Source organism: Phaethon aethereus (genome assembly GCF_964289735.1).
Source record: "Phaethon aethereus genome assembly, chromosome: 2".
Classification (NCBI taxonomy): domain Eukaryota; kingdom Metazoa; phylum Chordata; class Aves; order Phaethontiformes; family Phaethontidae; genus Phaethon; species Phaethon aethereus.
In genome coordinates, this window is record NC_138582.1 from 15,623,751 (window position 1) to 15,650,680 (window position 26,930).

Consider the following 26,930-nt stretch of genomic DNA (forward strand, 5'->3'; position numbering starts at 1 on the left):
CCTTTTTTTGGTTTTCAACCTTCTCTGCCAAGAAAAGGACAAAAGCTTTATTATGCCTGAAGTTTGGCCACAAGTAAAAGTACCTAAAAGGTGCTTCAGAGCATTTAGTACATGTGTGTGTGCTATTTCTGCAGGGACGTGGCAAGCTTTCCGAGTGACTTTTGCCATCATCCACAAATTGCATATTCCTTCTGTGTTACTTCATGAAGGTCCCTCCTTTTTTTCTTGGCTTGCACCACTGCATTTCCTCTGAAGCCAGAAGCTGCAGAGCTGACATTGTACAAGGAATTTCAAATAAATTCTGATAGCCATTTTGGGGAGGAAACTTTGGGTGTTCATTATTGATTATGGTACTTTATTGTGATTGTTTCTGTGTGTAGTCATTAAGTGGGGTTTTTTGTGGGTGCTGCTGCACAAAGTCCGAGGAAGGCAGCATACTTTCTTAAGAAACTTTAAAATGTTTTTAAAAGTGAAACAAGTAGACAGCAGAGAAGTACCTTCACTTTTTTATAATATGTATACACACATATATTACATACACTTGAAACAAGTCTTCCTTTATACTAGTCTGGCCTGCCCCTCAGACACTCATCTCTCACAGGTACTGGGTTGTTCTCAGAGAGGCTGGATGGACTAGAAGTAGAGTCTTCAAACTTCATTCAAGAAGGGTGCCCTGTGAACAGATGACAGTACTGAAGAAGACATAGAGATGGTTGTGGGAAAATATGCAAGATGAGGCTGGCCTCAGTCGCATGGTGAAGGAAACAGAAGCCACATGAAAAAGAACATGAAAATAATTAGGAAGGGAAGGGACCATGTATCTCTCAAAGGTGTGGACAAGATGCTTTAACCCAATTCAGTGGAAGAAACAGAGACTCTTGAGGAAGTTCAAAGGAGCATGGTACTGACATGCCAGAGGGCAAGGTCAGAAACTTTTTTATAAATAAAGGAAAAAGCAATGCCGTATGTGTCTGAAATTACTGGTTTTATAATGTTCTCTGCATACCTCACAGGACTGACATTGATTGCTTGGTATTTGCAGCTGAAAGATACTGCTTTTATATCCAGTATTCTTACTTTGGTTGACTTCCTTAAAAGGCTGCACTCTCACAGTGCTTTTTCTGTCCAGCTTCAGTAAAGTCTACACTTGAGGTTCTGATCTGTTATCTCACCTATGTTGCAGATTCTTCAGCATTCAAAGTCCCTGCTGTACTGTATAGAGGTTTACTGCCACAAGAAGCAGACAAGGTCCTATGCCAAGGAGCAGCCTGCTTCTTCTCATAGATGATAACTGCCTTTAACTACTTTCCTGGTTGGAAGGGGAGAGTCTACTAATCCACAGGTGGTGAAACCATTTGGATGTAAATGATATAGGCTGTCCATCAAGCCGCACAAGCCAATAGCTGGTTCACAGTTGAATGAACCCAGTGTCTGAGAGATTTAAATTCAGAGTATGTAGCAAAAAACCTCAGACGTCCATGCAAAATTCATTGAAGGCTGAGCAAGGCATCGGTGCTGGCCTGACATCCTTGTGTATGTGGAAAACCAGAAGGAGGGAAAATTGGTGCTATGTTAATACCACCCAAATATACACAATGAAGTCAGACTGAAAGCAATGAAATTACAGCCGCTCCTCATGAGCTAACAGGACCATTTTCCTTAACCAGTGACCTTCAATTATAGAGTAGCAAGCAAATTAGTACAGACAAAAAAGAAAAACCTGTTAGCCAGAAAATCTTACTGACTAAAGCTTGTCTCGTTTCAGTTCCAGTTTCTGTAGCTTTCGGTAAAGGATGTGCTGTCTCTTTTGGAGTACTGGTGTTAACTGGAAATGTTGATTCTGGGAACAATAAATTCCTTCTTATCAAATGGTTGGGGTTTACGACTGAGTTTTTCAGAAGATGTTACAGCTTTCTGAGTGCTTGAAGGATCTGAATCATTCCAAGAAGCCTCCTGATGCCACAGAGATCAAGTTAGGAAGAAATTCAAGGCCAAAAAAGGCCAAGGTAGGAATGACTAAATGAAACGGCCGTTTCTCAGTTCCCATTCCTCTGGCATCCCCTATACTCCAGGTTATTTTCCTGTAGGTCAGAGTGACTGTGAAGCAGGCTGGGATGCAAATTTACAGTGCAGCAGTTTGGTGGTCCTCATACAGAGGTCAAGGGCTTACTCTCAACTACAGCCATCTGGAAGTCAGGAGTCTGATTCTACTTGGTTCAGGTTGCTTACCCAAGCTGAAAAGTTCACAAACCCAGATGAGTGATGTGGTATGAATCCACTTTGAAAGGAGTCTAGAGAAAAGAATGTTATCTGCAAGCTAAGGGTATTCACATAGGGAACGAGCACTTTTCAGATTCACAAGCTGGCTTAATTCTCTAGGTAGGCAAGCCTGAGCAGAAAAGAATATGTGCTTTCTTAATTTTGAAGTTGGAGGAGATGTTTGTATTTAATTGTTTATGGCTGGTAACTTCATATATTCTGTGGCTCATAATTTTTCAGTTCCTCTATTGCAACCTTCAAATCATATAATCCAAATCAAGTTCTGTTTTGATAGGACAAGTTCTACTTTTCCTTCTCTGGATATGTAGTTTGACAAATACAGTTTTTCTTTCGGTATATTAGCACCTCATATCTGCCTCAGATTTACAAAATGAGCCAGGGTCTCAATCAAAAAAATGAGGCAAAACCGTTTATAAGATAAAACAAGCCACACAGTTAAAACAAAGATAACCACTTAGGTATAAGTTTTCTTTTGGCAACTTTCTTAGCTAAATAACATTTCTCTTCCTTCAGTATATGTTGGCATGAAATCTTTTTCCCAGGGTTTCTGAGTTATATGAGAGAAAAGGGATGGGGATATATCTCCAGGGGGTTTTCACCTACCTTGGCAAAATCTGAAACATGCTTTCCTGCTATCTGAACTACTACACCGTCCACAGATTACCAGGTTTCCTTAAGCCTCCATTGTCAAAGTTTTCCCAGGATAGTTCAGATCATCAGTTCTTACAATTTAAACAGAGAGATTAATTTCTAAGGGACTGCTGTAACAGCATGGTAGAGTGCCAGATTGTGTCCTTCTTGCAGCTACTAGTATGTTTGCTTTCAGAGGCAATCGATCTTTTTGAGATCCCTCTTTCCCTTGGTTTGACAGAAATCTGTTAATGACGAAGCTCTGAGTGTTCTCTAAATGCAATGTGTGGTGAACTTTGAGTCCCAAGCCTGAAGCCACAGTCTTCCCACTGTTTGTTGCTTGGGCTCAATAAACATCACACTGATATATTGAGATGACTCAGCTACGCAGCTTTCACCTGCCAGCACCAACTCACTGGTCTGGACTTGTGAGTTTTTCCAGATAGCAGACAGGCTGAAAGAGCAAAGCCATTTATAGACCTGGTGATTATAATGATGCATGGAAGCAAAAATAGATTTATAACAATCATAACATCCAGGGCAGCAATACAAATAGTGAGGATAAAAAACAGGGAAAGATAAATACCTGTCTGGAAATATGACTACTACTGAATCAATAAGCTGATGTCCTACCAAAAGCACATCATTACAGATTGAAAGCAATGTGGTATCAGTAACTTACAGTCTGCCCAGTGAAAGTGGTCCTTATTCTCCAGTTTTATGTACTGTTACAAGTTGCAGTGAACCATCTTTATTAACTAGAGGGCTGTTGCTGCATCACTTTTAACTAATGATTTTTAAAACAGACTAGTCATAATCCTGTAACATGGAATGGGCTACCTAATGCCAATATTCACCACTTTAGGTTTGTTAGTAAAAGAAGAAATTCAGATTTTTTTGTTTTTTTTAGTTTCTTTTCCTATTGCATCCTGTAAACTATTTATGGATAATGAATAATTAAAGGGATTTAACTTTTAAAAAACGATTTCAGGCTGTGTCCCTTCCCTGTTATGACATGTACTCACAAACGTGGTTCTTCTAAACACTGCTGAGAACAGCCTGGTTGTAGCATGGACAAGTGTTTATTACAGGGTTTACTGCCTTGTCCTATGATTCCATGCTCTGCAAAGCACATCTTAACTAATTCCCAAAGGCAAAGTGGCAACGCTGTAAAGCACTTGTGAAAACATTCAAACTGCAGTTTAAACCTTGTTCAAGCGCAGTTCTTCTCTGAAAAGTGACACTAAAATGGCAGTGTGGGATCCTGTATTTATCGTCTATTTGTGATTTCCAGATCAAACATGCTAAGTACAACTACATAGTTCCTTCCTAACACCCACTGCCAGCTCCACAGCCTCCAATGAGATTAGATAGTTGAAACTTTCATGTTCATGTATCGTTAAGATGATGGTCTCCTTAGCATCTGTCCAAACCTGCTGTGGTCACTGAAACAGATACACCTTGGCCCCCTTCCATTTAGCTGAATGGACTCAAGGAGGATCTGTTTTGTTCTCATTAACCTGTGTCAGTTTTTTCACTGTTTATGGGAGTAAAATATCTTTTCAGGCAAGTCAGCAAATCTAACTCTGAACACAAATATAACGTGAAGCAGATGTGCTGAAGAAGATGCCACTTCTTAACCATAGCCACATTTTCAGCCGAAGAATTTTAATGGACTTTTAATTTGTTTTCTGGTCTGTTTCATGGAATAAAATATTTCAATCTCTAGAAAATTCTGGTATGAACGATATTCTCTATACAAAGTAACCTGTTTAAACACAGGCTTATGAGCTACATTTTTATTTCTCTAGAGAGCCAGCTGTTGCTTATTTATGGCTGGGACCAGCAATGAGAAGACACAGCCCAATCCAAGGCCCACTGAAATTCAGTTATACCAATTAACCACACGGAGCTTGCTACAGGTTTGGTGCTTTTCTTTCTGCTGTATCTGAGCAGGAAGCAATCAGCCTCACCCACCTCCCAGGGACCTCTGAATTCATACTGGTGGAGAGACGCACTGCCATGTCCAGTCCTTGGCCTCTGATGGAATAAAGCTACTTTGGCTTAAATAACTTCTGCTGATGGAGTTGCTATAGCATTCTGGTTGGCACTTGAAGTTGGTCCCTATATGGAGAATACTGTGCTCCCTTACATGGTGGAAGGTGGCCATTTCAAATATAGTCCTTTCCCCTATCCACAAAGAAAACGCATAAATGTAGAAGTAGATCCTGTTTATTAGACTACTGTCCCTTTATCTGGGCAGTATGGTCATAAATATATCTATGAATAAATGCTAAAGTACTAAAACACTCTGAAAAGATTACAGGAAGAGTTACAGCATCCATTCAAGGTGCAATAGTAATGGAGTGGTGACTACTGCCCAACAGATGCCAGCCATATTCCCTCAGGTCGTAGGGTTTCCGTGCCAGTTTACATATCACCTCTTACAAAGAACTTAGAACTAATTCAAGTGTCTTGAATTTTTGTCATCCTGAAGTGTGTACTCAGCATCTGTTTCAATCTTAAGTTATGCTTGATGGGTGTTCAAATGGTTACAGATGTGTAAGGAGGAATGTGTGAGGCTTTCCTTCTTGAAGAAGACGGTTTCCTGACTTAGCGTAGCTGAATTTTTCTGAAACAATATGCAGGCTTTTTCCACCTCACTCTTTTGCCAATCCCGCTCAGCCTTGTGATTCAAAGGGACAAAACTGCACAACCCAGAGCCAACGTGGGCCCCAGATTTCAAATGCGCGAGAGCTGGAATATCCAGACCTGAGGTTTTGGTCTGGCCTGTGAAAAGGGAGAGAAAACCATCTGTGAAAACTGGAGGCACATCTGGGTTTGGCTTCTACCCCAGGATCCCACAGCCTCCCATAATCACTTTCTGAATGTCTGCAGGTTGCGGAAAGAAATCCTTTCTCCACACCTTTGCTCGGGAAGCAGCGCTCGGCTCAGCGCCTGGTACACGCAGGTTCCCCGGGGCTTCCAGGGAGCCCACTGAGAAATCCACGGGGGCAACACCTGCAGGGTTTAATCCTTCTGGCTTTAGAAAAATGCCCTTTTCTAACCAAAAGCACTTCATGGCATGTGGGGGAAGGAAGCACAAGCCTCTGAGTGGGGCCTCTCCTGTGGACAAGGGCTTGCTGAAAGCACTAAGCCTTCCCTTTTTTCGGACACTGAATGTCACGGAAGATCACAACCCCATGTGCAAAAGCCCCATATCGCTCCTGCAGGCCTCCCCTCTCCACAAAGCCCCTCGCGGCTGGCGCTGGCCGGCGGGCGGCCCGGGCAGCCGGACACCCGTCTTGTCGCGCAGGCCTGCCTTGGCAGGGATGGGAAACCGCCGGGGATCCTCCTTCCCCTCAGCCTCCCCTCCCTGGCCTTTGCTTCCCAGCCAGCCCTGCTTCTGGAAACCCCTGGGGAGCCCAGCTGAAAGGAGCCCTCTTCCTCCCCGGGAAATGGCAGCGTGCGCTCAAGGGCCCAGGGAGCGGGTGGCTGCACTGCCGCTGGGCCCTGGGGCTCAGCCTCCTCCAGTGATTTTTGGCCATGTCTCCCGTGAGCCCGGGGTGCTGAGACGGCCGCTGTCATCCCCGGGGCGCGCCTCTCCCCTCCAAGCCAGCTGCTCAGGGGAGAGGAGGGGGGACAGACAGCCAGACAGCCAGAGCCCAATTAAACCCTCCCCTGGCCAGCCCCTGACACTCCCTCCTGCATTTTCCAGTCTGTGGTTAGAGCACTCAAAGGGTTCCATTAAGTCATCAAGTTTTACAGGTTCCTTTAAAAAAAAAAAAAGAGGGGGAGAGTGAGCGAGTGAGAGAGAAAAGTTTGGTCATGGTAGGGAATGAGTGATCAAAGCTGAGCCAAAGCTTCCTGTTACACCGGGACTATATATATATCGTGTCTTTAATGTTGGGGGATGTAAGCAGGCTGCTAGGAGACTGGAGCGGGAGCTGACTCTCTGCCTGATTTCCCAGCGCGCTGAGGTTTCTTCCACCGACCACAATGAACAAGTTCCTGTGCTGCACGCTTGTGGTAAGTCCCTTCAGAGAGGTAGATAGGCTTTAAGATGCATTACAGCTTCAGAGATCAGGCTGTAAAGACATACAGCTTTTCTTCTGGGTTTGTTTGTTTGTTTGTTTGTTTGGGGGTTTTTTGTTTTGTTTTTTATTTGGGGTTTTTTGGTTGGTTGTTTTTTTTTTTTTGCCTTCTGTCCGTTTTCTTGGTAAACCCTTTTTGTTTCATCACGCTGAGCTTCCCTGGCGAGGTTTGGAGTGCAATGGACACGTCCAGCTCCAGGGAGGCAGCAGGGATTTTCATCCCATTCTTAAGGTAGTGGCATGAGTTGCTTTTGTTTTGCCTTTTTTCCTATCTTCCTCTCTCCTTTTGTAAGGCTTCATCATACCAGGCTGACACTAAGCACTGTATCTAGGAATGAATTTAGGAACTGTAGGCTGGGGTGTTTTTGATTTACAAAAGCTCCATCCCTGCCTGTCTCTGTAATCTCTGCTGCAGTGGCACTGGTCAGTATGTCAGATACTGGGCTGGCTTTCTTACCCAGGAAAACCACTGTGAGCTCCAGAAAAAAGCACAAGTGTGTGGTGCTTGTTTTGGCTTAGAAAATTCAGCTTCGTGTGCAAGTAAGTGATGCCTTAGTAGCTGTGTCAGTAGCAGTTACAGAAAAAGTTGTGTTATTAAATCTGGTGTAAGCCCCTGCTTTAATAAGTTTCTGGTTACTTGGTGATTTATCAAGATACTTCCAGATGCAAATTTAGAGACGTTAGCAGTGCCGTAAATCTTTCAAAATGTCATTTAATCCATTTAGGCATATGGAATTGTATGTGATGTCAGATTAATTAAAACCTGCGTACAGACAGATTCTGTGTAACATCTATTTGGAGGCTATTCATCTTTTGGATGAGAAAACATTCGCAGAAAAACATTAAAAACAATATTCAGAGCAGGCTGTTATGCATGCCTGCACAGTAACTTGCTCCTGGGTTGTTTTGGTGAGTACAGCGGCATTAATGTTGTGGCAGAGCGTTAGAACTGAGATCCATTTATTTTGAAAGCTCTTTATAAATGCAACAAGATTTCCAGGATCTGATGAGTAATGCATGTTTATTACTCTCTGTACAACTTTCTGAAAGAGCTTTTTGAGAAACAAACCCAAAGTAATTAATGGTGCAAGGGTAGCAAAAATTGTCAGGCTCGCGGTCAGCAAACTGAAACGCAGGACAACTTTTTCGTCTCATGTGTGGTGTTGTGCCATCTTTGTCTACATGAAAGCACAGGAAGTTAATCTGGGAATTTCAGCAATAGCCTGTTACCAGTTTGGCTTCTTATCTGTGGCTGTCATAATATAATCACACCAGTATTTTGATTTTGATTACATGTAATGTGCCTGTTCGTGTTCTCCCATGAAGTAATAGCGTTTGGTGAAGGTCAGCATAATCTTCTGGCAGATGAGTCTTGGAGACGAAATACGTTACTGGCAGGAGTACATACCAGAGACCTTCATTATTCAACTCTTCTTTTGAAATTTTTATTTAAAAGCAATTTATTTGAAGTTTATATGAAGCTTGAGTACTGTCAGTGAAGTTTAAGCACTGTCAGATGTGCCAGAGCTCTGAGAAGTAGTTTTAGTATCTGCTTTATGAGAAGACTTGTAGGAGGCACAACAAGCAGTTCAAAGTTGTGTACATTTGTCTTACATACCTTAAACCTAGTTTGGAGACACCATAGCTAAAAAAGACTCTTTGGACATGATGTGCTTTCAGCCTTGGCCTCTGTGCTAAGGTTTCAGAAAGGGGACCTGCAGTGATGGTGCATGCATGTACGTGTCGTTTGCTGGAACACTAAAACTGCTTACAAACAGACAAGCGTTATGAAATCGGACTGAATTGAAAGAAATTCCCCAGAGCTGGATCTCGTTACTTGTCACGTAACTATCTTGACCCTTAAACTTGACCTTTCTCTATTTTGGATCACTGGACGCATGTGACATGCTTTTTCTGGCCTGCCTGTTGGGTTTGCTGTGTGTAGGCAGCAGTGGCTTTGCAGCCCGCGAGGGTAGGAGTTATCTTTCTGTCTGACTTACTTTCTGTCTGTCTGCATGTGTGTTGGTTAAAAATAAAACACCAAGGTTACCAGAAGAAGCTTTAAAAGATACTGTCACAATTTAAATGACACTGTTCAAATCTCACACAAACTTTAATTTTGTTCCTTCAGTATTTAATTTTTATGCTAGTAGATTTATTACTCTGATGGTCTTCCTAGAGAAAAAACACCTGTTTGCACATAATACTGGTCATACTGTTTCCCTAGCTAGATGGTCAGTTAGTAATTCTGTTCAGTGCAAAGGCAGACTGTAGTCATGGATGTAACATGCCAGGTTTGGGTTAGCTCTAAATCTTGTTGTCACTCTGAAGAATAATGTTCCAAAATGTGAGTTATGGATAAGACACATCTTTTGGTGAGTAGCTGGTTAGTCTTTTTTGCTTTCTCCCTCCAGAAGCTTCAAGGCAAATGTATCTCATATAAATGAAGACGTTCAATTTAGCACTTCTTTGATAAGACGTAAAACTGCTCTTCAGCTCAATGTCATTTTCCTACCACTGAAAATGAAACAATAATTTACACCCCTAAATTGCTCTGTGAATGACAACTGATGGTGCCTCACAAAGTCTCTATGACATTTGTATTGCTTACCTATTGCTTTACCGACAGAGAAAGGAAGACAGAGGTTGATGGCCTCAGTTTCAAATACAGGTGGCTCAGGAGAGTCACTAGTTACATTCCTTATGTGAAAGAGCAGCCTTCACTTTTTAAAGCATCTTCCATACAAAAGTAGGTCCCATTATGTCCAAAGTGAGTGGATTGCATTGAAGCAGTTGGCAGAATGGTGAAACAGCTTTATAAGCTAAACTCAAACTAGCGAAAACTACTCTGTTTTAGCTTTCGTTCTGAACCTGACGCTCAGCTGCGGTCTGCTGAAAAGGTCCTTCGTCTGGGCTGTGCTCCTAGTGAGCCTGCAGCGACTCCTGGGGTAAGCTGTTCTGCATGGGTGTCAGCCCAAAGAAGTTAAACTCGGTGATTGCATGGGGCCCCCCAGAACAGCAAAGTGAGGACGATGAGATTTGAGTATCTCCCAGATGGATGGGAGTCATTTCTCTCTAGATGACAAATATTTTACAATGGCTATTTTCAATAGATAGCCATGGATCTGATCCGGCATGACACTGTCATGTACTGGATCTAGAGATACTGTTTGATTTGACAAGATATTGATTAGGACCACGTCTTTAATATCATTCACTGCTATTTTTTGCCACTGAGATTTCTCTGGGGTCTGTGCATGGTTTCAGTGAGGCATTCTGCCTAAGGGTAAGTGAAGGCCTCCTGCCTCAGCTTTGTCTAAATACTTTGTGTAGAAAGCAAAGTAGGAGAATTGTAAGGTTTTACTTTGAACCCAGTGCAAAGACTAGGAGCAATCTGACAGATGCCCTGAACGATTATTTATCACACAGGAAAATATGCTTCGGAATAGTTGTGGAATGCAAAACAGAAACAGATTTATTTTTCTCAGCAAATGAAACATTCTCCTTTGGTCTACAACCCAAAACCACAAAGCCAAGCTATATAATAATATTTTCATATGCTGAAAAGCCACTTTTTTTTCTCTCACAAAGCAGTGATTTAAGGGGATGATGCTTGAAGGATCCTTGCTTTATGTGCTTTGTCTTCCAGTTCATTTTAATTCAACAAGAAAAAGCAAGTGGCTCTTTGTCTTACATTTAAAGATGAAAGAAAAGGGTGTATACTTTTTTCATGCCCAAGATCTGAAATGAAATTTTACGATCACATTATTTCTCTTTCAAAAGCATCTTCTAAGGGATCAAATAAATGGACTGAACAAGCCTTTTATGTTAGCATTGTTTATGCTGACATAAAGATGGTATGGAAAAATACAGCTTCAGGCCTAATGTGTTCAGTGACACAGTCAAATAATTGCTTTTTAACCTTTGGGTAACTCGTTTGGAATATGTTCTCAGTATTTACTTGCATGACACTGACTTGCACTAGATGTGCTTTTTGGTCCTTACAATTCATCCCAGTTCTTGAGACAGCCATCCCTAGAGCTACCCAGGATTTGGCCTAGGGAGATGGATGAGGACACTGTTTTTCAGTCCTTTCAGAACTGCGCCCATGCAACTAGAACTGAATTTTACACAATATGTGATAGATGTAGTTAATGACATTAGATTTTGTTTTAGTTTTGTTTTGTTGTAACTATTTCATTACTGTTAATTTGTTGAGATGAACAAGATGTTGAGTATCATTGGTTTCCATCAGTGCTGGGATATAAAGGATTTGCTTATTGCTTAAAATGGAAAGAAACTGCCTAGATCTTTTCAGTTTGTTCCCCAGCTCTTCCAGGAAACCAAATGGTGTATTTGCTTTCAGAAATGCATGGAGAGCTATATTTAAACTACTTGGGTTTCTTGCACCTGCTGCTCAGTAAAAGGCTGTTCCCAAACTTCCTTTGCTGAGAGAATCCCCTTTTCATTTGCCAGCATTATTCTTTAATGGAGAATGTTCTTCTCTTTCTGTGTGTTCACTGTCTATCTGTACTGATTCTATAGGTACTGTTTTGACTTGCCAAGCTATTGAACAAGTCAAGATCCTCTTCAAGATGAAGCTCTCCATTTCCTTCTAAGCTTTCACTGTACCGCTTCCAGGATGAATTAACCTTTCCTAAACAAGAATGAACAGAATTTTATGCAGTCTTCTGAATGGCAAATCCATAACTTTGACAAATACGTAACTTTGGCCAAGCATAGCACTGATACACTCCAGCTTTGGTTTCTTAAGTGTTAAAGAGGCTCATTGCCCCTACTTCTGATTCCAGTAAACTGAAGCCAGACTTCTAGTTTGTTCTTCCTTTCAAACTGGAACATGCCTTCTTCTCCAGCAAGAGCAAAACAGGACAGTGCCAGCATGATTATAGGAGAAACCCTGCTTTCTGTGGAGCTTTAAGGAATACCAACATTCAGAGCTATTAAGTTCTGATTATGGAATTTTCATGTGCTCAGATAGTGCCATCATGCTTTTGAAGCGTCCCTCCTGATCATCCTTATTTACTGTATTTTAGTTTGCACATCAGAGCAGAATTGGAGTGCACAAAGTGGATTTACAAAAGTAAATGAACGTAAATCCAGAGATGGACTCCAGAGACACACCAGATGCACTGTAACCACTAATGCATGCTCAGTCCGTGAGAGCAGACTGAAGTTAGTCCAAAATACCCACTCTGAATCATGCATAATGTGGATGTCAGGTGCTCAGCACCATCTGTTTTGCTCTACAAATCTGCCCTAACAGGTGATCCAACTTCACAATTTCAAACAGATTCAGTGTGTCTTAGGGCAGGAGATTTAGTGACATTCTCCTCTAGCTTATTCTGTGAGCTAGGGGACAAGAAGAGTCTTTTCATTCTGTTTGTGCCAAGTTGCTGCAGTAAAACTAGTAAAAATCATACTTAATTACCTTCCACCATTCTTCCTACATTTTTTAAAAACTTCGGAAAGATAGATTGGTTTTGCTTTGGCACTTGATGTAGGTTCAAGGACAACTTCTGATTTCCAGGTTGCATATTAATATGCAGAATACTCATGTGTGCTAGGTGCTTTCAATTTGTATAGAAGACAATCTTGCGGATCTATTCTCCTAAGTATTATTAAGGGACCTACAGTAGTCTTATGAAGAAGTATGGTATCGGGGATTGGAGTCTAGAAATGTACTTTACAACATACTAATGGCTGTGCCGGGTATAAGAAAAAAAGAATCCAGAAAAAATGCCCTAAAAAGCCCCATATGCTGTCTATAGCAGGGGTTGATAACTGATTCATAGAAGAAATGGAAGAAAAAGGCAGGAAAATAGTGACATTTTTCCAAAACACTCCTCCAGACTCAAGCAATTTGCGGTTTGGGATTTCCTGATCAAGAGGTGATGTTTCTGTTTAATAGCTCTTTATTATTTTCCTCTGTTACTATGTCAAACAACATTTTAAACTCAACCGTTTACAGTGTCCTGTTGCAATGAGTTGCACAGCTCACTGTACTAATAGGATCATAGTAGTCAAAGAGTAACAGTAGTGGTAATCTAGCTCTATGTTGAAAATTATGTATGAAATGTTCTGCTAAAATACTGAGATACTGATTGCATTTATAGCTTTAGTTTGACTGAAGAATCTTTTGTCATAATTGTTTACTAAATAAGAGTTGGATCCTGCATATATATACAGCTCAGCCACTGATGGATGGATTACTGCAGCTACATAAAGTATGTTTCTGGGGAAGAAGGGAAGACAGGTGTGATGTGCTTTTCTTTTAAAAACATAAAGAAAAAATCAAATGCAAAGGCTGACCATCCTTTTAGTGATGCTGATTTATTAATCCTGTTATTATGGTTATTGGTTATGCTCATTTAGATTAACAGTGTTCTGGTTGCCATTAATAGTTCATAGCTATGGGTACTTTCAAAGGAAAAACTTAGCATGGTCTCACACACACATTGTTCAAGTATTTTTTTGCTTGATTTTTAAATCAATTCCTCTCAAATTGTGTTGAACTGTTTTCAGTTTTTATTGGCCTGCTTCACATAGCTGTAGGTCCTTCAGGAAGCAAGTGCCTCCATTTTTCCCTACAAAACCCCATTCTTTCATACCCTGAATATTGAATTTGAATTGGTTTTAATCCTGAATTATCCCCTGCAGCAAAACTCGCTTGCCTCACATATGATTTCCAATGTAAATGGTTGAGTAAGGAATATAGACAAAATCTTGTTGCTTTTGCTCCTGCATGTTGCACAGGGGAGTTGAGCAGTCATGGAATGGTCCACCTAAACATTCAGCACCTGAAGATGTGTCACCAGGGACAGAAGCATGACCCAGAGGAGCAGATTCTGCTGCAGTGACAGCTTGGGATTTGTTGTGAGCTGTGCATTGCAGAGAAGGAAAACTGGCATTTCTGCATGAGGACGTGCTGCCCACATGTCTAGTTGCTGTCCCTAATCATTTTCAGAGTCAGATTTTCATCTGCATTGGGTATTGTCTTAGGTTTCCACAGACATCTGCATGAAATGTGGGTTGATGCTTGTCTTTGTAGCATCTGTGCTGCATGTTGCAGTCTGTTACGTTCTGTGGAGGGAAAGCATGTGTCCGTGCAAGCTTGGACTCTGGGGTGCTGTATTATCTATTACTGAATAAAAACATAGAAGAAAACCTGACTGTTAACATCAACAATTAATGGGATTACCAGGACTTCCTTATTACTAGAGTAATAGCTGTAGATTTATCAAGGGTGGTGCATTTTTCATCAATGGAAAGCCATTCACTATTAAAAAATGTGCTGCACCCTTTTGTTAAATACATCACATGAAACAGATCCAGTCATTTACGAAAAATGGAGCAGTATATCAAACTTCAATGAGTAATAAGGAATTTCTCACAATGGAAGAGATTGTGCATTGCAACCACAAGAAAAAGTGGGATCTCCACCTGTAGAAATCACAGATTGGACAAGTTACAGGGCTTAGTGAAGGGTAACCAGAAGAGGCTGTGGGGAATATCCGTACTACCTGCATTTCATTCTTCAGCCTGTCTAAGTATAGCTGTATAAAAAGTGGACAGGCAACAGGAGAATGCACTTAAGAATATTTTCTTAAGCAGTAAGAATTCCTAATTTAGGCACCTAATATTACTTGATGCAAACGCTGTGACTTATGTTAATGCAGATGAACGATTAAGTTGTCCTTTCCAAACTTAATAAGACTGTCACTTAAGAAGTGCCATGCTGTGGCAGAAATGACACCCTTACATGAAACCTCTTTAGGAAATATAGGGTTTGAATCAATAAAAAGAGTTACTTCCACTTACACTTTGAGGACATCTGTACTGGTAAAGAGGAAAATATGTTCTTGAAATTGAATTGGCAACTCTGCATTAGCTGACTGGGATTAAAATAGCAACAAAGACAAGTCAGTTGGATCTGTAATTTGAATGGATACCTAGGAAAAAAATTCTTCATTCAGAGCCAGTTTACTTCATCTTTGTAAAACGTACAAGCTTAAGAAGAGAAGTGGCACGTCGCTCACACAGCGCTGGGACAGAGCCGGGTTCCCAGTGGGGCGCATGAGCTGCTGGTAGGCCCCGTGAGGGGGGCTGAGAGTTATTTTTTTGATAGGCTGGTGGAATCACAGAACCAAAGTTTCAGTTACAAGACCAAAATGACGTGATATGGAGGTTATGTCTGCAGAAGGGCATCTCAAATAGATCCCGCACCAGCAAAGCAGACTGTTGCAGGAAGCCGAAGGAGTGTGGCAGTCATGACGTGTGCCGGCACTGAACCAGTCCTCGCCACAGCCCGAAGCCTGTGGTTTTAGATAGGAAGTGAAAGCATCAGCCTGGCCTCTTCCAGCTTGTGTGATTAAGTTCTTAATGTACCCTTCCTAAACGGCAGCATTCTTTACCTCTGTCTGAAGCTACATCTTCATACTTGACGTCGCTGCCACATTTTATCCCCAGAGCTGCTGCATTTCAGTGCAAGATTAAATGGAAGGCATTAAAAAGTAACCTGCATTGTTCTAGCCATTCGTTGCTGGTAAAAAGAAATATTGTAAGGAATCACCTTTAAAGGTATCTGTGGTAATGGAGCAGTACGCTGGGCAGATTTGTATGCTCAGATACCATTTTTTTTGCGAATGTCTTTCAGACAGCATATCTGAAGTACTTGATACTTAAGAACACAGAAGTGCGTAATCCCCACCTTGCTGTGCACTGAGCATGTTGTTGCCAATTAAACTAATAGGTCAGGTTCTCTGGTGCCAGGTGGTAAAAAGTTGTTGCCCAGTGATATTAAAAAGGTGTAAATGGGAGAAGAATAGGATGGACATCTCTGGAAGAACAAGGAAGTACTTACATCAGGAGGATTTGCTGGACAAGATCCTAAAATTTTCCCATTCTAAGATCGACATGGGAGAGTCTGGAAGCTGGCTAATATTTTATAAATTTCTAATGCAAACATTTTTTTGAAGATAGCAACATGATTAGACTCATAAACTCATTAAATTGTAGGTTTCTTTGTGGCCACGATTCTCCCCAGAACTAAAGTGAATGATGTTTTATTTTCCTGTTGCTAGCTCTTGGACATTTCTGTAAAGTGGACCATCCAAGACGCCTCTGCCCCCAAGTATCCCCATTACGACCCAGAGACATCTCGCCAGCTGCTGTGTGACCAGTGCCCTCCTGGGAGCTACGTAAAGCAGCACTGTACAGCCACCAGCCCGACGCAGTGTGCCCCGTGTCCGGACCAGTACTACGCCGAAGAGTGGAACAGCAACGACGAATGCCAGTACTGCAGCGCCGTTTGCAAAGAGCTGCAGTACGTCAAGCAGGAGTGCACCAGCACGCAGAACCGCGTCTGCGAGTGCGTCGAAGGCAGATACCTGGAGCTCGAGTTTTGTTTAAAGCACACGGAGTGTCCTCCTGGATTTGGCGTTGAACAGCCAGGTATGTACCGCTTGTCAATATGCACAGACTTAATTAGAGCTCTACCACACGTCGATGACTCGTGGCAGTTACAAGATTAGGAAAGAGGCTCGTCCAGATGAAATTACAGAACAGTAAATTGTAAAGCCAATTGAACCTGTTCCTAGTCTGCGTCATTTGGACTGTAGCCAAAGCAACATTTCTCAGTGGAATACCCTGCTCCTACTGTAATATATAACTTAATGGCAGTAGCAAATGTAGCAAATTGCACTCTAATGAGAAACATGATGGATTGCCTCTTTTAAAGGAACATTATCTGGAATGTAGTATTTGTGTGTGTGATAAATAATAATGTTTTTCATTTTGAAATCTGCTGTTTCAAGCAACTGTGTATCTTGACAAACACCAGGAGCACTACGTGTTTGACACCAAGTGTATAATTATAACAATATTAATATAGCTCTAGCATCACAGCAATATGTGATAATAATTAATTATCAGCATCCTAAATGGAACTCTTAGGGAAACTGTTACTATTATGAAACAAACAACTGTTTCTTTGTCAAGCAGGTTGGCGTTGGGCCATAGGTCTGGTGGGGATACAGAGTGAAGCGGTGCTTTTCAGTGGAGTGTATTCTTCATTTAAGACAACATAGATTGTTAAACCAATAATAAGTTCTTCTCTCAAAACAAAATACATCGTTTATCATTTGGCAAATGTCACGGCCCAGTTTAGCTCCAGTATTTAATACAGCCTGAAAGAATTGTAAGCTGTCATTATACCAGAGATTGATAACTGCCCAGATAAGAGCACTGAGGAAGGGAATGGAGAAAATCAAAGCATCTCAGACACAAACCCATAGGCAACAGATCTCCAGACTACAGAATTACTTCCCTAGGAATTACATATATACAGTGAGAAACACTAAGGCTGGCCTGCCCATTTGAGAGCTATGCTGAATGACAGGTCATGAGTCCTTTCTTGGGTTGTGAATATCTCATTGGAGAACAACTTTGTTGTAAGGAGTAATGTCACTGCTGTAGCTGCTTGTTAGTCCCTGAGCAATTGGCTATCTAAGCATTACCCTGATGCCCTTGCCACTGTTAAGCATTTCCACTGGCATCTACCACATTTCCATATTATAAGCCTTCATTATCCTAAATCGTTATACCCAGGGGCTTGGGTTAATGAGGTTCCACCATACCTCGGCAGCAAGTCAAAAGGGGCCAGAAACAAAGTTCTCAGAAAGACCTTTTGGGGGACGAACAAAGAAGTATAAATTGTCTGAGCAACCAGCCTGCTGCATCCCTGCGAGCACAGTGAAACCATGGCAGACAAAGTTGAATCCCTCAGTTCAAAATGAAACAAACTTTGGAAGAAGACAAATTGTCGAATCATGTAATTTATTGGAAAGTTGGTTTCCAAAAGCCCATCAGAATGAACCAGCTAAACCCAAGCAGACCTCAAATAAGGAATGAAAACACTGTAAATATAATTGCATCCCCCTGTGTCAATAGTCAGTTTTTGAGGTGAGGCATTGACTAAGAATTTAATAAGCATGGACCACACTGTGTTCCTGGTTTCTGCCATATGATAGCCTTGAACTTTGTAACGATGTAAATTCAGGTGAAATATAACTTAAGTATGGAAAAATATGCTCCCACTGCCACACAGGGAGATAGTGTGGTCCAGTGTCTTCTTCAAAGCTTAAAGCATTAGAAATCTGCTCCCCCACTGCCAGTCGCTCATGATTACATTGGGTAGATCATTTTACTTTGGTAATCCCCTTTTGTGAGTGTAGATTACGGGTTTGTTCCTTTCTGCGGCGGTTGGCCCTGTATTGGCAGAGGTTTTAGCAGCCCTGTGCTGGGGAAGCAGCGCTGCTACGAGGCAGCACTATCTCCCCGGCGGCGGCTGCCATTTCCCTGGGGAGAATGGGGGATTCCAGGCGAACTGGAGGGAGCGGCGGAAGGGCAGCCGGGCTGCCGCACTTTGTGCCCTGAACAAGAGCGGCCAGATAAGTAGAGAAGAAGCAGCTGGCAAATCTGGGAGGTGACTTTCTGCTCAACCCTGAGAACGCTGATGGATTACCCGTTTTATTTCCCTCTTGTATTGCAAAGGTTATACGAGAAACTCTGAGCAGAATGATGTACTGTTGTAGGGACTCTCCTTTCTTCCCCTTCCTCGCTCCTGGAACACAACAGCCGCGTGTCTGTAGCAGGGAAAGTTGCTAAAAATTCAGACTTCTCAGCAAAGGTAATTGCTGCCTGTTCAGGGGCAGGTGTTGGCTGGAGTTTCGGACAGCCCAGAGCCGCAGGCAGCACACATTGTGCAAGGAAACACAAGGGCAGACGCTGCTGCTGCGGAAAGTGGAGCGTAGGAGGGGTCTGGCAATATAGAGGGTCCCTGATTTTCAGATGCACAGCAGCTAAAAAATTCTCCTTTGTTTTCACCTGCTGTCTGATGAAAGAAGTGCTAGGTCAGGTGTATGCAAGTATTATTCTTTATTTCACACCTGGTTGAAAACTTGAGATTCGTACGCTTTTTCTGAAGGAAATGCCAAAAATAAATAAAATTTACTTAAAAGCTAGCATTAAAATAAGCATCCACATGTAAATACTTACAAAATACACTAGATGGAGGCATTTTCTTGTTCAAATATAGTTTCTAATTATTTCCAAAGAATTTTAAGCATGTGCTTAAGTTCATGTTCAGTAATGCGATATTAGACTCTAGGCACTTGCTTAAGTGTTGGCTGAAAAAAGATGAATTAAGAGTGAATATACAGCACTTATTGGTGTTGTTATTTTTGTGCTGCTGGTGGTTAGACTGCATTGTTTAAAATTCCACGCATTAATTTTCTTCCTCTGTGTCAATGTGATAGAACCTTATATTGTCATTCTATTATAGTATTGTATATTTGATTCTGAAGTAAGACTATGTCTTATAAAAGTAAAACACCAAGCAAAATATATGTATGCATATTAAATATTTTTGCTATATTGGATGATCTACTTCTTTGCTTTAAATAATATTTTATTCAAGCCCAGAAAAAAATTTCAAAAATTTTACTGAAATTCTGTTTTCCTCTATAATTTCATATCTAAGCAGGGAAGGTACTTTTCAGGGGGTCTTTAGTTGATATTCAGTTTAGTTATATTCTTGGCTAGAACTAAAGTAACCCATTTGAGTAAGGTTCTGGGCAGATATTACAGAACAGAATTTAGAGGAGTGTCTTGTGCCATTTAATTATTTTACAGAATATTTGTACAGCTGAGGGATAAAGGTCAGACATCATGTAATATCTGAATAGATGCAAGTAATTACTGATTTAAAAATATTGCTTTACTAAATTACCTAATTACTGATTTTAAAGTTGGTAACAACTGTTACTGTTTATTACTCCAGCAAAAACATCATTCTCTTAAAAAATTCCTTTTTGTTTTTAAAAATCGAAGTGTTGTGGGGTTTTTTTTCTAAATGAGATTCCTTCATACATCAGAAATGTGAAAAGCAGAAGCATCACAATTTTGGGAGAAATATTTTATTTTATTTTTATATTCTTTTTTTTCCTCACACTTGAGGTTGTATACAATTGGATGCATTGTTTTGTCATTTCCACAGGTACCCCTGAGAGTGACACTGTATGTAAGAGATGTCCAGAAGGATTTTTCTCAAATGAAACATCATCCAAAGCAGCCTGTCTAAAGCACACAAACTGTAGTGCACTGGGTTTCAAAATAGCATTGAAGGGAAATGCAGTTCGTGACAATGTCTGTCAGGAAAATACAGATACAGCACCTCAGAAATGCGGAATAGGTACGTATCATATTAAGGAAAAGTGTTCTGAAAATATACCTTTAATTATAGTTAAAATGAATGTCTCAGCATTTATGATAAAAATATCTAGCTTGTTAGCCATTTGCCTGCTATGGTGATGGCCATAGTAGAGTTTTAATTATTGTAGTATTGTATTATTAATAATACAATAATATTGTATTATTATTCTCTGCTCTCAAGCGCAGAGAGCAGCAGCATTATAAAGGCCACTTCTTAGTTTGTTTTTTGAACATTTTTTCTTATCATTCTTGCTGCTTGCTCTTTTTTCAAACATGAGTAGGGTAACAGAGATCAGAACAATTAATATATTTATTTTAATTTCAGATGTAACCCTGTGTGAGGAGGCTTTTTTCAGGTTTGCTGTTCCTACTCAGCTCACACCTAACTGGCTGAACATACTAGCGGACAGTTTGCCTGGGACAAAGGTTAGCACAGAAAATATCGAAAGAATTAAACAAAGGCACAGTTCTCAAGAGCAAACCTTCCAGCTTTTGAAATTATGGAAGCAGCAAAACAAAGAACAGGATATGGTCAAGAAGATAATTCAAGGTACCTCATTTTGATAACGCATATGTTAAAAGCTACCTTCTGAATGGCATTTTAAAAATTGCTTGGGATCAGATACCTCCTGGTGATGTGTTATGCTCTGAGGAAGACCTGCAGGGCTTGACTGAGATTTATTGCTGCAGAAAGCACAGTGAAGTTGAGGGGAAGCAGGAAGAGAATTCATCTTCTCCTGATCAGTTGAGGGCTGAATTCTTCCCAGACTTGTAACCCCCTTGGGTGTGTGTGTGGTGTGACAACCAAGATCCCCTTTTGAGACTGCACAACTGTCATGGTTTAACCCCAGCTGGCAGCTCAGCACCACGCAGCCGCTCGCTCACTCCCCCCCGGTGGAATGGGGGAGAGAATAGGAAGAGAAAAAGTGAGAAAACTCATGGGTTGAGATAAAGGCAGTTTAATAGGGAAAGCAAAAGCTGCATACATAAGCAAAGCAAAACAAGGAATTCATTCCCCACTTCCCACTGGCAGGCAGGTGTTCACTCATCTCCAGGAAATCAGGGCTCCATCACATGTAACGGTTATTTGGGAAGACAAATGCCATCACTCCGAATGTTCCCCCTCCCCTTCTTTCTTCTTCCCCCAGCTTTATATGCTGAGCATGACACCCTGTGGTATGGAATATCCCTTTGGTCCGTTGGGGTCAGCTGTCCCAGCTGTGCCCCCTCCCAACTTCTTGTGCACCCCCAGCCTCCTCGCTGGTGGGGTGGGGTGAGGAGCAGAAAAGGTCTGGACTCTGCACAAGTACTGCTCAGCAATAATGAAAACATCCCGGTGTTATCAACACTGTTTCCAGCACAAATCCAAAACATATCCCCATACTAGCTACGATGAAGAAAATTAACTCTATCCCAGCCAAAACCAGGACAGCAACATATGAAAAATTTTGACCAAGTGGGGAAAGTATTTCCCACTGTTCTATCTGAGCAGTGGCCGTTGAGGTTAGAGGGAGCTGGATGCCTGCAAATGAGAGTGCAATTTGTTTTCTATAAAGTGGAGATTGACAGCTCAGACTAGGACATCTATTCAGGGAATGGGAAGGCATGGGAGTGAGGAATATACAAGCAGGCTTTCCCTTCTTTTTCCCTTCCGATACCTATTTGTCATGCCGATTCACCGCTTGCTTTGTGCTGAATCTGCCAAGACAAGTGTCAAAGGTGAAATAGTGCTGCAATGTTAACACCAAGGTTTTTATGAGAGTGAGGCCAACTCTTTTCATGTAAGCCACCATCAACAACTGCCACATTCAAATGACCTTTTGTCCACTTGGAATAGATTTAAAAAATGCTGCAGATTTATGTTGTTTTCTCCCTATCCTTTTTAATATGTATGTTTATGTCAGACTGTGAATTGTCTAGAATACTTCAAAAACTAAAATGACTATTTTAGCAAAGCTTGCCTAGAATTTCTGAAAAAGAAGAGCAAAATTTTCATTCACTGGAATCAAATATTAGGTGTCCTATCACATACACAAAACATTTTACAAGATACCTGAAACAAGCATATAGCAATAAATAGCTGCTATGAAGTTTGTTTCTTAATTTGAGGCTGTTTGTATTTGCAAAGTCAATTGAATTCTTCAGTGCTTTTCATAACTGGAGCCTAAAAAAAGCATTGCTGAGAGTATTATTTGAAATAAAGTAAAGAAAAATTGGGAAGGAATGTTCACCATGAAATTTTGGAAGTTTTTTTGCAGGCCATGGTAAAATTGTAATGCATTGTATTTACCTCTCTTTTTGCTTTCTATAGATATCGATCTTTGTGAAAATAGTGTCTTAAAGCATATTGGCCACCTGAACCTCACCTTTGAACATCTCAACACACTGATGGCAAGCTTACCAGGCAAGAAAGTGGGAAAAGAAGATATTGAGCGCACAATGAAACTATGTCAACCTACAGAGCGAGTTCTGAAGCTTCTCAATCTGTGGAGAATAAAGAATGGTGACCAAGACACCATTAAAGGTTTAATGTATGGACTGAAGCACTTGAAAACATACCACTTTCCAAAACCAACCATCCAGAGTCTGAAGAAGGTGATTAAGTTTCTTCACAGATTTACAATGTATAGATTATACCAGAAACTCTTTTTAGAAATGATAGGGAACCAAGTTAAATCAGTGAAAGTAAGATGTGTCTAATTCAAGATATTTTTAATTCTCCACTGACTATTTTTCCCTAATTACTGCTAGCAGTAATTAAACTGGAATGTTGTTTCCCTACATTATGTCTTACTATTTATAGAAATGCCTGACTGGAATAGCTCTAAGTCTTTTGCAGTGTTTTTGGAGGGTTTTTTAAAATACAATCACTTTTGTAAAAGCTATTAACCTGTTGATAACACTAAGAGCCTGATTCTGCATTTTTGCACATTCAGAGTTGAAAAGCCCCACTATAGTCACTAGATGAGAAAAGAATGCCGGACCAGGCTCTACTACAGTATTTGCTATTTATATTCTTTGAGGAATAAACATTTTTGTTGTACATATTTATTAAGTTAAATGGAAATTGTGTGAGAACTTAGGAAGAGAAATGAAAAGCACACTGTATATTTTCTAGTTAAACGAAAATGATCCCATATATTTTTCTGGCAAAATTTTGTAGCATGCTCTAAGAGTTATTAATTTCTTTACTATTTTGTATTTAAAAAAGTATTATTGCTTAGTGTTATTTGTATAAGTTGTGGTATCTTTTGGTAGGGGTGTTTTAATTTATCCAATTATTTTAACTCAAATACAGTGAAAATATAGCATGTGACCTGAATATTTAAATATTCTGTGAGGAAGTGAATGTACCATATTTAAGAAGTTGGATTTTTATATAGAATTTCATAATCTTATTTTATAAAACAATTAAATTTTTCAGTTTACTTTTTGACTGGTGCTTTACTCTTGACTCTGAAGTAGGAACTAATAACAAAGTCAGACCATGTGGATTTTGCTGCTTATCTTGGGCTTGGCTCTCTGCTACTCTCTGTCTGGTCTAGTAGTTAATATGTGATCCAAGTAAATATTGACCGGCACTGGATTATTATGGTCACTGTACAGGTGTAAAAGCAGGTAAAAAGTATTAAAGGTTCTAGTTCAGAAGGCCCAAGCGGTTGCAATACAACTAATTACAACTCCGTAGACACATTTGGCCCAGCAATACTCTTGGCCCGGTGTCGTTCTTGGAGAGCTCACAACCTTTGCCCTAACCACAGCTTGTAATTTCATGGAGGAAAGATGATGCATGGCCCTGATGGGCTTGGAAAGCCTCACATATTGCCACTGTGTTTAAAGGAAGGGAGCACAGAGAGGTCACGTAAAAAAAAATAATTTACCATTGCCCTCAGCTACAGAATCATAGAATCAGAATGGTTTGTGTTGAAAAGAACCTTAAAGATCATCTAGTCCAACCCCCTGCCATGGGCAGGGACACCTTCCACTACACCAAGTTGCTCAAAGCCCCATCCAGCCTGGCCTTGAACACTTCCAGGGATGGACAACTTCTCCAGGCAACCTGTTCCACTGTCTCACCACCCTCAGAGTGAAAAATTTCTTCCTTACACCTAATCTAAATCTACCATCCTTCAGTTTAAAGGCATTATCCCTTGTCCTATCACTACATTCTCTTGTAAAATGTCCCTCTGCAGCTTTCTTGTAGGCCCCCTTTAAGTACTGAAAGTCTGCAATAAGGTGTCCCTGGAGCCTTCTCCAGGCTGAACAACCCGAACTCCCTCAGGCTGTTTTCACAGGAGAGGTGTTCATCCCTCTGATCATCTTTGTGGCCCTCCTCTGGACTCACTCCAACAGGTCCATGTCCTTCTTACACTGGGAGCCCCAGAGCTGCACGCAGGACTCCAGGTGGGGTCTCACCAGAGTGTAGCACAGGGGGAGAACCACCTCCCTTGACCTGCTGGCCACGCTGCTTTGGATGCAGCCCAGGATACGGTTGGCTTTCTGGGCTGCAAGTGCACATCGCTGGCTCATGTTGAGGTTCTCATCAACCAACACACCCAAGTCGTTCTCCTCAGGGCTGCTCTCAATCCATTCTCCACCAGCCTGCATTTGTGCTTGGGATTGCCCTGACCCATGTGCAGGACCCTGCACTTGGCCATGTTGAACTTCATGAGGTTCACACAGGCCCACCTCTCAAGCTTTCAAGGTCCCTCTGGGTGGCATCCCTTCCCTCCAGCGTGTCAACTGTACCACACAGCTTGGCGTCATCATCAAACTTGCTGAGGGTGCGCTCGATCCCACTGTCCATGTTGCCGACAAAGAAGTTAAACAGCGCCAGTCCCAATACCGACCCCTGAGGAACACCACTCGTCACTGGGTTCTGCTTGGACATCGAGCTGTTGACCACAACTCTTTGAGTGCGTCCATCCAGCCAAATCCTTATTCACCGAGTGGTTCATCCATCAAATCTGCGCCTCTCTAATTTAGAGACGAGAATGTTGTGCAGGACAGTGTCAAATGCCTTGCACAAGGCCACATAGATGTTGTCAGTTACTCTTCCCTTACCCACTAATGCTGCAACCATGTCAAAGACTACCAAATTTGTCAGGCACAATTTGCCCTCAGTGAAGCCATGTTGGCTATCACCAATCACTTCCTTATTTTCCATGTGCGTTAGCATAGTTTCCAGGAGGATCTGCACCACCACCTTGCTGGGCACAGAGGTGAGATGATTGACTGACCAGTAGTTCCCCGGGCCTTCCTTTTTCCCCTTTTTAAAAATGGGGGTTATGTTTCCCCTTTTCTAGTCAATGGGAACTTCACCCAACTGCCACAGCTTCTCAAATGTGATGGGTAGTGGCTTAGCAACTTCCTCCACCAGTTCCCTCAGGACCCACGGATGGATCTCATCAGGTCTCATGTACTTGTGCACCTTCAGGTTTCTTAGTGGTCTTGAACCTAATCTTCTCCTACAGTGGGCAGTTCTTCATTCTCCCAGTCCCTGCCTTTGCCTTCTGCGACTTGGGTGGTGTGGCTTGAGCACTTGCCAGTGAAGACTGGGGCCAAAAAGTTGTTGAGTACCTCAGCCTTCTCCATATGCCAGGTAACCAGGTCTCCCATTTCCTTCCAGAGAAGACCCACATTTTCCCTAGTCTTCCTTTTATCACTGACATACCTATAGAAGCTTTTCTTGTTGCCCTTGACATCCCTGGCCAGATCTAATTCTACTGGGACTTCAGCTTTCCTAACCTGATCCCTGTGTGCTTGGAGAATTTCTCTGTATTCCTCCAGGCTACCCATCCTGCAAAGAGATGGGCCTCCCAAAAAAGGGAACACGGAGTGTATGAACATTTTTACCAAAACCTCACGTAACTTTAAGGACCAGTGATCATTCACAGTGCAAGCCAAAGGCTTCAGTGGCTGCAGAGAGACTGTACTCTTGGGTTTTTTTCTTTAAACCACACGAACAGAGCTTGAGTATTCTTTTCCCTTGTGTAAAGGAAGGAAAAGCCATCAGCATTTAACCTCGTATGACAAATATTCCTCTATTGTAGGTGAGAGGATCTTAAGCAAAGAATGAGAAAGAGATTCCTGGTAGATACGATAGGTACTCGTCAGAAGAGCTCTCCTTACAAAGTGTACAGACGAGACATATTGCTTTAAAATACCTGGGTTTCATTTTCACGGAATTCTCACATCACTTTCTGTGTCAAAAGGAATAAACTCCCTTTTATATTTCACATCCTATATATTAGCATCTCATTTATCAGTGTAAAAAATTACTAGGTTTGTGTTGATTCTTTTGAAATAATTTACATACTTTTACAACAGAAACTGTTTTTACATGTAAGTAAAAGGCTTAAAAAATGATAACAACAGAGTCTCAAATCTGCAAAATAGAGACCAGATGTTTCCATGACTCTGCCAGGTGTGGAGGTTTGGTGTGTTTATAGGTATTAAAATGAGAATAATCATCTTACTGGCAGTGAAACGAAAAGGAATGCCACACACCTCTTATCAACATTTCTATCCTAATCCTTTCTACCTCAGCTCTATTTAATACAACAATTTAGAAATTGGTAGTATAGGTATAGTGTCAAGTAGTAATATAGTTTAAAAATGCACCAGTGGAATTGC

At 41.3% G+C, this 26,930-nt stretch overlaps 1 protein-coding gene across 1 annotated transcript; it reads left to right on the forward strand.

Moving 5' to 3' along the window:
• Positions 1–6,891: 6,891 nt before the first annotated feature.
• TNFRSF11B (TNF receptor superfamily member 11b) lies at positions 6,892–22,994 on the forward strand (the record flags this gene model as incomplete). The annotated part of the gene is made up of 5 exons (XM_081996670.1): positions 6,892–6,939; positions 16,106–16,475; positions 20,080–20,274; positions 20,620–20,844; positions 22,606–22,994. Exons 1-5 carry the CDS (start codon positions 6,910–6,912, stop codon positions 22,992–22,994), a joined length of 1,209 nt encoding a protein of 402 aa, XP_081852796.1. The 5' UTR covers positions 6,892–6,909.
• Between the last annotated feature and the right edge of the window lie 3,936 nt (positions 22,995–26,930).